General features: G+C 43.9%; 1 protein-coding gene across 1 annotated transcript in view; it reads right to left on the bottom strand.

Moving 5' to 3' along the window:
* Positions 1-10,648, bottom strand: part of PARD6B (par-6 family cell polarity regulator beta) — a 21,770-nt gene extending 11,122 nt beyond the window's left edge. Inside the window, exons 1-2 of the mRNA XM_015412939.1 lie at positions 10,369-10,648; positions 2,642-2,864 (exon numbers count right to left, since the gene is read on the bottom strand). Of these exons, the coding sequence (XP_015268425.1) occupies positions 2,642-2,864; positions 10,369-10,437 (292 nt within the window). The 5' untranslated portion in view covers positions 10,438-10,648. The remainder of the gene's footprint in view (positions 1-2,641; positions 2,865-10,368) is intronic.
* Positions 10,649-12,099: the final 1,451 nt, after the last annotated feature.

Raw genomic sequence — 12,099 nt, 5'->3', positions numbered from 1 at the left:
ATCAGGAGGTGCAGCAGTGGGGCCAGGACACTAGAAGCCCTCCCACTGTTGACCCCTCCAAGCTCCTGGGGTGGGGGCCTCATCCATGCCGCTCCAGGCAGCGTGGACGAGGCAGGGGGGGCCAGACCTCGGCAGGGCCTGGGGAAGCAGAGGAGGAGGTGGGCAAACAACTTACCTTCCTTCTTCCATGTCCTCGTGGACCTGACTGAGGCCTGCTGGGAGCAGGGGGCAGGGCTTGGTCATGTGACCACCCTGCCCCCTGTGCTCTTCACTCCCGGAACTGCGCTCCAGAGAGCTCCGGCCCCATCTGACCCCTGGTTTTTGCAATCCCAGGGAAGAAATTTTTCTGGGGTCAGAAGGGACTGCTGGGGGGTGGGGTGGCCATGTGAGGAAGATCTATGATAATCAACATCTTCCCCTGACAAATACTGGTTCCAGTCCGCTGTCTGTAGCAAAGATAGCATTATGTGGTCTACTGGAATATATCTTCCGTAAAATAAATGCTTTTAAAAATATAATTTCTAACTCACAGCAGTATCAGAGAAAGACTGTGGCGAGTTAGCAGCACGCTCCTCTCTCATAACCATAAAAGATCCTTTTTTTCTTAACTGAGAACCCTGAGTGTTCAGGTTGTTTAAGAATGTAGGATACAATACCACTACTTAAAGGCTATGCATATAATGGCAGAGAGCCAGTTTGGTGTAGTGGTTAAGAGCGGCAGACTAATCTGGAGAACAGGGTTTGATTCCCCACTCCTTCACATGAAGCCAGGCTGGGTGACCTTGAGTCAGTCACAGTTCTCCCAGGGCTCTGTCAGCCCCACCTTACCTCACAGGGTGTCTGTTGTGTGGAGAGGAAGGGAAGGAGATTGTAAACTGCTCAGAGACACCGAGTGAAGTTTGGGGTATAAATCCAACTCTTTTTCTTCTTGAACTGCTACAGTGATTTTTACCTGGCAAACTTATTTGTGCTGACCCATCATTCACTGCCTGGGGATCCCAGCAGGATCTGTGGGCCATTTCATGCATTACACAACAGACCTAGGCTTGCCACCAAGCATACACTAAACAAGGGAGCTGCAGCCAATATACATTTCAAAATTAGTTCCATATTCATTTTTTACACTTTTAGGTGTATACTTCACACAGTGCCTGAAGAGTCACAGGACTGGTAGGTCTTCAGGACTTTCTTGTTACAGGCCTTTTATTTATTTATTTGGTTCTATCCCACCCCTCCTGCAAGCAAATTCAGGGTAGGTTATGACATTAACCTAAAACAATAAAATCAAGATTAAAACTATAAACTTAACCCTTAAATGATGGTGCTCAAACTACATCACAACTATTACAATGGTGCCCTGGTGTTAGACAATTAAAGGCAGAAAAGGCTAGATCCGAAAAAAGATTCCAGATTATAAATACCCTACCTTGGATAAACCAAGGCGGCTTTCATTCTGTGTCCTCAAAAATTGAAGATCATGGTACAGATGGTAACAGAGAGGTAACAAGATGGTAACAGATTCCCCTTCAGATTCTCATTTTAGCTCTTCCTTCTTGCCTCTGAAGTGGCACCAAGAGTTTTATTATTCTACAGGTGCTTTGGAAGGATGTAGTACTGGTTTCCCTCTGGTTTTCTATACCATTATGGTATGCACCAAATGCTGGGAGTATGGCTATGAAAAGGGCTGAGCCAAGAGAGAAGTGTGTCAGTTTCCCACTGGTTTCGACTAACCTTTCTTTCCCTTGCCCTCCACCTCCCTCTGCCCTGTCCCTTCCCACATCTGGCTCTGTTCCTAATCCCAACTCTTGCATTATCATTCAGTTTTGTTTCCAGACAGAAGCTATGCTGACTGCTGCTCACCTTTTTATGTCCATTCTTAATCCCTTGCTTTCAAAACTGTTAAGTATGATATTTCTTCCCATTGCCTACGGCCAGGGCGTGGGGAAAGCATGCTATTCAATCCTAATGGATGTTTGGTGTGTGTGTGGGGAGCTCTCTTTCCCAAGACCGCAGCTTCCCCAGTTACCTTTCCTTTTCTCTCATCTTTCAGACAGTACCTCTCCTACTTAAGCCAGTGAAATGGTTCAGGAGGAGAAAGTAGTCAGCTAAGACTATTGCAGGTGTGGGACAGCCTTATATAAGATCAAATGAAGCTGCATTGAAAAGTATTTTTATGGAAAATATAGAGGGTAGCAGTTGGCAAGGAGTGTTGGAAGACCCATAAAATGTTTTCATATGGAGCCTGAAACAGTAGAGGTTTATATATTATTTGTGAAGACTTTGAAGTTAAGAAGTATTTCTTCCTAAGAACTCCCTAAAGGGTACTCTTGGCAGCTTCCCAGTTTGCTCTTCTCTGTGCAGCACAGGAAATGCAGTGAGATGGAACACAATACCACAACACTACCTGTTCACAGGATACACTTTTACGGGAGAGAAATTACAGAAACAATTCACCAACAGGAATACTTATAATGATGCAACTTTCTTCATCAATTAAGTGCAGTCTTAGCAAAGATTGGGGTGGGCGGTGGGTGGGGAGAGGAATGGATCTGATATCAAGGGACAGGATTTCCTTGAGCTACAAACTCTGTCCGGACAATGCTTAGCTCACTGAAGGCTCTGCTACTACACATACGCTTACCTTTTCGTTGAATGAAAATTCTCAGCAAAGGATTAGCTGTAGAAACTGCTTTGTGGTAATTGTCATCATTGTTGATAGGCAGGAGATCTCCATGAATGTCTGTATAGCCAACTAAAACATCGATGTTGGGTATCTTGTGCACATGTTGCAGTAATCCATAAAACTCCTCAAATTTACCAGGCTTGGACCTTTCCAGAGAAAAACGACGGAATTCTGCACCAAACTGCAATAAAATAAAATTGCAATGATGAAAGGCATGCCCAGAAACTAAAGTCTATAGTTTTAGCCACCCAAATCCTTACTCACCACATAGTTTGAAATCCAGGCCATTACATGAACAAAAATGCCAAAAATACTCAATTTTCTTTACTAAGACATCAGCACCTTAGACCAGAAGATAACTGTTCAATTATTTGTGTAGTGGGGTGCTGTACTTGGTAACCCTAAAAGCAGCTGATACTAAAGCCTTATCTTTTGACACCCATTTATCTAAAAAGGAAAATGTGAAGAGGTTTAAGCTATTTTATTCACTTAAACTTGTAGTCAGCTCTATCCTAATGGTTCATGGGGGAAGGGAATAACAAATCTCAGGCAGCCTCTTAATACTCTACTCCATAAGAATGTTATTTTCAGATGTGTGTACTCAAATGAGCAGCATTAATTTTTCTACCCAACTCATTATTTGCTTACACTATGAAAGCTGAGCCAGAAGAACTCGACAGCAGATTCACATGACTGACATTCTCCAGTCATGTTTAATCCTACTAGGTGCAAGTCTGCCAGAGTTTTAAAGCCACAATAGTCATAATTCTATCACAACTCCAGAGAAGTAGCTGTTTTAGTCTATTGTAACAAAACAAAACAAATGAGCTTCGACTCTCAAAAACTCATGCTGGAATAAATGTTGTTAGTCTTTAAGTTGCCACTTGACTTCTGTTTTGTTATCATTCTATCAACCAACCTTCTGAATCCAAATACTCAAGCCAAGATAACTCAAGTCACAAAACAGAGACTAGTCTAAGTTCCTAATGATTCAAAGCAACACCCCAATCCTGCATTTCTAGAATGAGTTTACAGAACTCCATGGAAATGTACTGTGGCAAGCTATCATATGCTAGAGGGCTGTCTTCAAGGTGAAGACCAAGCAGGACCTTGGTTTAGAGCAGAGGTGTCGAATTCATTTGTTAGGAGGGTCGGATCTGACATAAATGTCACTTTGTCAGGCTGGGCCATGTGTGCAATAAAATGTCATGCCAGGCACCAGAGCGGGGCTGCCAAGCCGCGGCGGGGGATCTGCACATCTTCACAGGATTCCTGCCGCGGGGGACAGTGATACGTGTTGCACCACCGTCACCAGGATGTGATGCTACGCATCGTTCTGACAACGGGACTCCAAACAGCCCCGTTGTCAGAGCAACGCATAGCGTCACATCCTGGCGACGGCGGTGCAACGTGTATTGCTGTCCCCCGTGGCAGGGATCCTGTGAAGACGTGCAGATCCCCCGCCGCGGCTTGGCAGTCCTACACCAGAGGTATTTTACAACTGACCGTGACCCATATGCCTCCTCAGCAGTGCTCAGGGCCAAACCAGCCCTCCTCGCCCCTTACCTGCGTTTGGGGAAGGGAGGGATCTCAGCAGGGGGTATAATGCCCTAGTATAGGCCCTTCTGGTCCACATTTGGATTGGTTTTCTCCCAGTTACTTACGGGCCAGATAAGAGCCCTGGATGAGCCACTTCCGGCTCCCAGACTGTACATTTGACATGTCCAGCTTAGAGTATCAGAAGCTAAAATGGGTGATGATCAGATAACAAAAAATCTTTTTGAACTGGTGATGGCTGGCTAAGCCGATACATCTAAAAACTCATGCCTCTGCCAAACATCCTCATCATTACGCCTTCCCATAGCACATAACATAGTCTGTAGAAATGACCGAGTGTTGCGGCACCTTAGGCCAGCGAATTCACAGCATAAGCTTTCGTGAGTTGGAGTCCGCTGCACGCTTCTGACAAAGTGAACTCTGTCTCATGAAAGCTTACGCTGCAATAAGTTTGTTAGTCATTAAAAGATGACTCAGGATTTTTTACAGTATTTACTCAAATGCAAGACAAGGTTTTTTCCCACAGGTATGTCATTAAAATGAGGGGGTTGTCTTACATTTGCATACAAGCTACAGTTATGATAGTAAAGTCGTTTTCACATGTAACATTTCTTAAGGGGATCATCATAGTTGGGATCAACCTCCTTTCGAGTAAATAATACGGTATTTTGGCTGCAGCAAGCAAACACAGCCACTTCTCTGGGGTACAGGCTGTATAACACAGCAGTACATAGGAGCATTAAGTATTGGCCATTTAACATTTACTTAGGCAGGCAATTTTAACATGATTACTTTAAACCTCAATGCACAGACAGACTTTAAGAGATCTGGGTTAAATCTTAGACCCTGAAATAAGTGTGCTTCATTTGCAAATTGCTCAGTAGTCGTAGCTAACAGTACCAGTTCTCGGTAGCAAATTTTTTGAAACTTAAGATGGAATCTGTGTGACAGTTTTGCTAAGCTATCTACAACTTACTGATGAAAGTCAAAAGAGAAGAAACAACTCCCATAAACTTCTTGGCATTTAAGGTAATGTGCCACTTACAAGCTACTATGACGGTATCTGTTCACACCCTTTTTGCCTGTGTGTTTCTCCTTAACTTCCAGGATTATGAAATTACCATTTTGATTTGTATTTTGTTTGGTCACAAAACCATAAAAGACTCAATTCTTTACACCACAGTCCATCACATATTGTTAACATGATAAAGAGAGAATTTAAGATTAGCTGCAACACTCCACCCTGGCCTACAATTGCACTTATTTAAATATAAGGAATTTACTGTAAATAGCTTGGTTCTACATTCAACTCCACTAACATTATGCTGCAAAGAAGTAGAACAGATGAGTCATTCTGTTTTTTCACCTCCATGCATCACAAAGTAAATAAAGCTGCCAAAGTAACTTCCTTCATATTAAGAGGGGAATTATAATGCTGACATAAATGTAATTTACTATTCATTTGCAATTTTGAAATTGAAAGGAAATTGTTCTCTGTTAAGCGGAATCCAATTCTATTTTCTCAGCGTTAATTAATTGAACCTAACTAAATCCAGTATAATAGTTCGCAATCGCTATAATACAAAGTAAGAAATACAGACTGAGAACTGGACAATTCAGAGTGACCAGAGCAGTAAAGGGCATTTTTGCTTTAGTATGAGAAGGGAGCGATGACAACCTGAGAAGATGGATTAGGGCCTTTCTGGCTTGAGTTTATCTTTAGTGCCATTCTTGTGCTAGCCTGGTCCAGTCAGATATCCTGCCTTGTATAATGAAAGAGGTGCAGATACAGAAGGTGGGAGAATTCTGCCTTGGTGCTTTCCCCTCCCCTGCTCTCAAATCAGACAATATTTATTTCAGAGATACTCATGCATATTTTGAACAAAATTATTATTTAAAAAGCTAAAAGATTAAGCAATGGTGGTGGGACATTGGTGCTGCAGAAGTAGCCATGTGATTTGTCCTTGCCACCTGTCTTAATTTTTAAAGAGGCTAAATAAGCTTTCCCACACTTGAGTGGTATAACAGAAAGCACCTCTAAAAATTAACCGTATCAAAAGTTCATAAAACACAAGCAGGCATGTTATGCAATTTGACAGAAGTCATGCCACAGGTATCTGCAACCCAGTGTCTTCCCAGCAGAAACTGCTGTTTGAGCGTTGGGAAAATGAGATATATCCCCCCCCCCCGCCAACACAGAGAGAAGCACTCCATCTAACTCTCTGGATAACTAGCAACAACTACAAACCTGCCACATTATAAACAATCTGGTAAGCATGTTAGAGAGGTGAAAATGTTTATCTGCTAGCTGAGCATCAAGCGGTCATTTAAGCCCTATAAATGAAAAGTGCAATTTTTCAATTGACTGTGTGATAAATACTGGCTGGTCCGAACAATTTTATTTTACAAACTTATGACACAGACTTCTTTCCCAAAGTAACTATTTGCAAATATAAAGACTATCAGACCAATTCTTTACTGTCATCCTTATTTTTGATAACATACATTTCTATCCATCTAATGCCATTCCATATACTATGAACTATTTGGAAATGCCTTCCATTGACATAATTCCAGAAAGGTGACTGTGTTAGTCTGCTGCTGCCCTTGACAGGGAAAGGAGCGGGGTAAAACTCAAATAAATAAAATAAAAATAATCAGAGACTAGTGTAAAAGTCTGACAAAATTTAATTCCAGCATAAATTCTATAAACTAGAGACCACTACATTTGAAGAAGTGGGCCACAAAAGTGGAATAGAATATAATCTTACTTTTTACAATGATACTAGAGTCCTGTTGGAAGATATGAACTCAAGATCACATCACAAATTATGTCCCCTTTAAACACTACTTAATTGACTACCCAGCTGTATTTACAACCAGAAGAATTAAGAGTGCTAAGAATTCACAAACTAGGATTCCCCACTCTTTGGAGGGGAGACTCTAATCCACATTTGTGATTATGATTGCAGAACCTGGTATGGTAACCATTCTATGCCACAGTAGAATACAAGAATGCGATTTCACTAGAAGTGTGGAAGGTCAACAAGCAAATTTGGTAAAAACAGTATAAAATTGATATTTGGGGACATATGAACAAGTTGGGTTAGGGATAAACAGCTCTTCATAAAAAAGAATAGTGGAGATCTAGGCAAGGCCCTCACCTGGATAGCCCAAGCTAGCCTGATCCCATCAGATCTCAGAAGCTAAGCATGGTTAGCCCTAGCTAGCATCTGGATGGCAGACCACCAAGGAATACTATGGTTGTGATGTGGAGCCAGGCAATGGCACATCTAGTCCAGCATCCTGTCTCACACAGTGGCCAATCAGTTCCTCTCACACAGTGACCAACCAGTTGTTCTGGAAGCCAACAACAGGGCATAGAGGCTGAGGCCTCTATGCACTGTTGCCTCCTGGCTCTGAGATTCAGAGGTTTAGTGCCTCTGAATATGGAGGTTCCCCTCAGTCACCATGGCTAGTAGCCATGTTAGACTGTTGTCCTGAAAACCCTACAGGGTTGCCATAAGTCATCTGTGATGGGATGACAACAACAACAAAGATAGGCAAAGGAAAAAGCTATAACAAACATGATGGAAACAGGGTTTATTTTATATGAAACTGTGAGTCATGAGTAATAAATGGCTTTTAGGGGCCACTTCATCTAGGAATGAGGGAGGTGGCTCTTCCTTGCATTCCTAAGTTTGTCATCTTCACGATGGTTTTAAGTATAAAGCTTAGAAATTACTACCATGCTAACCAATCATCAGAACAGTGGTTTGCTGGAGGTGTTTAAGAGTAATGGTAAACACAAGAGCAAAACAGTATAATGAGACATATCTGCACACAGTTAACAATTAGCATTATATTAGTGGTAAAAAGCTCTCATTACGACCACAATTTGAGATAAGACACATCCTGTTGTTCATAAGCCATTGGTGCACCATAGCTCATCTGTTTAATTTGTGGCTTGACTATACGAATAATGAAAGGGCACTTTAATCTATAACAGAGTATACCAGGGTGTGCTCATTGACATAATAATGTTCTAAAATCACCCCAGGGTAAGAATTTTCTATGAACACAGCTGCCCTACATTATTTTGCTAAATTACAGAGGCTCTGAAAAGTCCACAAATAGTTTTGTTGTAAAACAACCTAAGATTCTCCAAAAGTTATCCTTACCATATAATATACCCCTTTAACCTCCATCTTCAATTAGGAAGGTGCACAATCTGGGAAGTGTAGAGATTAGCACCAGAGTTACAACTGAATTACCATAGCTGAATAGCTCAGGGGTGCCACGAAAAAAAAGGTACTTCATTTGCTCAAAATGGCATCTCCTGCACCCCTTTATCTACAAAGAACATGATGCAAGTGCTTAACAAACAAAACTGACTTGCACAGAAGCTTGTATAGACCTACCTGGTTAGAAATGTACACCCCCTCCCAATACAATTGTTTATGGTCACTGATAGTGGCTTTTGATGTTCTAGCATATCAACTTTCACAGAAAGTACTGCATCAGTTAACAATGGTGTCATGCACAGGACATTACGTTAATGTATAAGAGAAACAACACTCAAGTAATATTGATACAATGGAGGCTTTGAACAAATACTACCTCCCCAGGCAAACCAGATATTTAACCAACCCCTAAGGCCCCTTTTTCAGACAATGTTCTAACACTGGATAAAATTTACTAGAGTGACAGTCATATTTGTCAAGTATTCACAAAAACACATTTGCCTGCCCAACAAATGAAGTGTTTGCCTTTTCACCTCTAAATGCCTATTTTGCAGCTCACGATCTACCACTGTGGTTTGAGATCCTGAGGCAGGACAAAAATACGTGTCTGCACTAAATACTAAGAAGGACAACTGATGTGATTGGGGGGAGGTGAGTCAACTCACACCATTAGTTCACGCCAATTATGAATAACTAGCACCTTTCCTTCTGTAGTCACCCACTACGTATTTTTGGAAAATGGCAGAAATGTGATATTTTACTAATTTGCAGTCACCCCACCTGTAAATATAACTGCACTGTTAATGGATAAGTCATGGGCATGAAGTGATTTTGAGCTACCAAGTTCCTTTAAGTACATATTTTTATCCGTTCTCTTCACTAAAACACATTGTTCAACTTTATTCTAAAAGCAAAACTACCACCTTCCTCTCAAATTCAAGGTCCTTCCAACATTTAATCCCAAAATAAATGGCTTGCGTTAAGGCCAGAAGAAAAAAAAATATTAAGGCCATTACAAGGAGCTTGGGTTCCCTGAACAAAAAAAGAGCTACTATGTGAACATTTGCCTTCCCCCTCCATTAGGTGAGATAGCAGAATACAGTTGGCACTACTTCTCCTCCTTACCATATAATCATTCTCATTTTCCCCATCCATGCTTAAGAGTTCCTAGGAGAGAGGATACAGAACTCCAAACTGAATTGTGGTCTCCCGCTTTGACCTAAGAACTCTCCTATATCCAAAAGCAAACAGGAACCTTGTGGCACCCTAAGGACTTAAAAAACATTTCGTTCCACTGTAATCTTTCATGGAACAAATTGTATTTGGATAAAATACGTAATTTTTAAAGAGCCACAAAAAAAAAATTCCTGCTGGAACACAACTATCTCACACTCCACATATGCTCAAAGGCACTTTAACAGAATCTGTGTATTTACTACTTAAAACAAGTCGTGAGTCTGAGCCCCAGAGACCATAAGCACGGCTACCCTTCTGGAGTCATTCCTATACTCCAGTTTCAAATGTGGGTGGGTGCATGGGGAACTCCAGGCGACCTGGCTGAGGCTACTAACCCGTGAATGAGAGGCACTCCACAAATGCTCAGAGGTACTTCCACAGGCGTATTTCCCCCCCTACAGGAAGCAGACATCAAGGTCGAGCCTTCAACTAAACGACCTCCCCACCCAAAAAAACCCACTCCCGTCTATTATTCCCCTCCCAGCACACACCCTCCCATAGCCCACCACCAAGAGTATGAAACGCGGGTCGTTCCCTCCTACTCTACGCTCCCCCCTCCGTACAAACCGAATCCCCCTCAGAGGGATCAGACCCAAATCTGAATCCTTCCCCCCGCCCCCTTTTACCACAGCCCAGGCGGGGTCTCACCTTGCTCTTCACTTCCATACTGCCGAGGCCACGGCTTCCGCCACCAACGCCTCGTTGCGCCCGGTTCATGCCGTGGGCGAGCCCTCCGCTCGCTCGACGATGCGACAGGAGAGGAGCGGACGACGACGGCGGCGGCCCCCCCCCAGCCGTAACCTGCCGCCTCCCGCCTCGGTCTGAGCCGCCGTCGCAGCGAGCCCGACCTCAGGGAGCCAGCCGAGGCGGAGGGGGGAGGGGCCACTGCCCAGCTGCCTCCTCCTGGCACCTGCAGCCCCAGCGGAAAGGGAGAGGACGCCGCACGCATGCGCGCCGCCGAGCCCCGCTCGCGGAACCCGGAGGAGGGAAAGCCCCGGCGCACCTGCGCACCTGCCGCTTCGCTCGAAGGAGGAAGGAAAGCAGCACCTGCAGCTGTGCAGACAGGAGCGGCGGACGGCGCGCATGCGCCCGGTAAGCGAATACCTGCTGGGCTGGATTCCACAGAGAGGGATGGGGAGGCGCATGCGCACCTCGTGTGTAGGTTTTCGTAGGAGTTTACTCAAGGTCTGGGTGGAGACTGGTTGTTTGTGAAACTTCCCCCCCCCTTCCCCGGGATTTAGTGGGGGAGAGAGACTCACTGGGGTCTGGTTGTAGAGTTATTATACTTGTTCTACTACCCCGATAGGAGAACAGAAGGGGACCTAATTATTTCCCTCTGTTACACTAATAGGGTAGCTGGGTGATTCATGGTAAGGAATGCTCGCTATGTTGTGTGGAACGGTGATGATCCGGAATGAAGTACTGTGAGGGAGTAGAGATGTCCGGGAACTTGTATGGCAATGAGTGGTTTTGTGCTGGTGGCTCTCATCAGAACAATTTCTGTACCAGGTGCCTGTACTAGCTCACACTTATTACCCAACTTTATCCTGGAAGCAACATAACCACCCTCTTTCTAAAGCGACGGTCTTTCCAGATGAATAGTTAAATGGGAGTTTTGTGTATGTAAAGGACTCAAGAAGAGACAACCCAGGTACTTTATTTGTTGCTAGTAAAATGCCCTTGTTAGGTAACTGGGTGCTTCATTCATTGCTAGTGAAAAGTCCTCTGTTATCAGAGTGAGGCCTGTGGGAAGAAAACCTGTCCTAAGTGTGGTGCCCTGACCTGGATGGCGCAGGCTAGCCCAAGCTTGTTGGATCTTGGATGTTAAGCAGGGTTGGCCCCAGTGTTCCCTCTAAGCTGCGTGAGGTTGGCCCTGGGTAGTACTTGGATGGCAGATCACTAGGGAGATACAGGGCTGCTATGCAGAGGCAGGCAGTGGCAACTGCCTCTGTTCGTCCCTTGCCTGGCAAACCCCATGGGGTTGCCATAAATTGACTGTGACTTGTTGACACTTTCCACGACCAAGTGTGGGAGGAACACGCATGATACTGCGACCTTACTCAAAGTAAGCAGATCTGGATGACTGCATGGGAGTCCCATAAATTCTGTGCATGAAGAAATAAAAATGCAAAGAACAGACAAATAATAAGTAATTTGCTGGCATCCCCTGGGGGAGGGGTGCTGTGTGTTCACAGAGCCCACGTGTTAAACCTCCATGGGGATAGTTGTGAAGGAGGACTTGGCAGGTTTTGTTCCCATTGTGATACTGCAGCCTGTTGCTTTGCTGTTCTCTTCCATGCAAGAGAAATTTAAAAGGAGGTACCTGAGAGAGAGTTCCTTTTGTGCCTTCCAGTTGCTTCATCTGCATAGCCAAACCCT

This window comes from Gekko japonicus, unplaced genomic scaffold (genome assembly GCF_001447785.1).
Source record: "Gekko japonicus isolate JY-2015 unplaced genomic scaffold, Gekko_japonicus_V1.1 scaffold1758, whole genome shotgun sequence".
Classification (NCBI taxonomy): Eukaryota; Metazoa; Chordata; class Lepidosauria; order Squamata; family Gekkonidae; genus Gekko; species Gekko japonicus.
The sequence above is the reverse complement of the archived record's forward strand: the minus strand, read 5'-3'. Positions and strand labels throughout refer to the sequence as shown.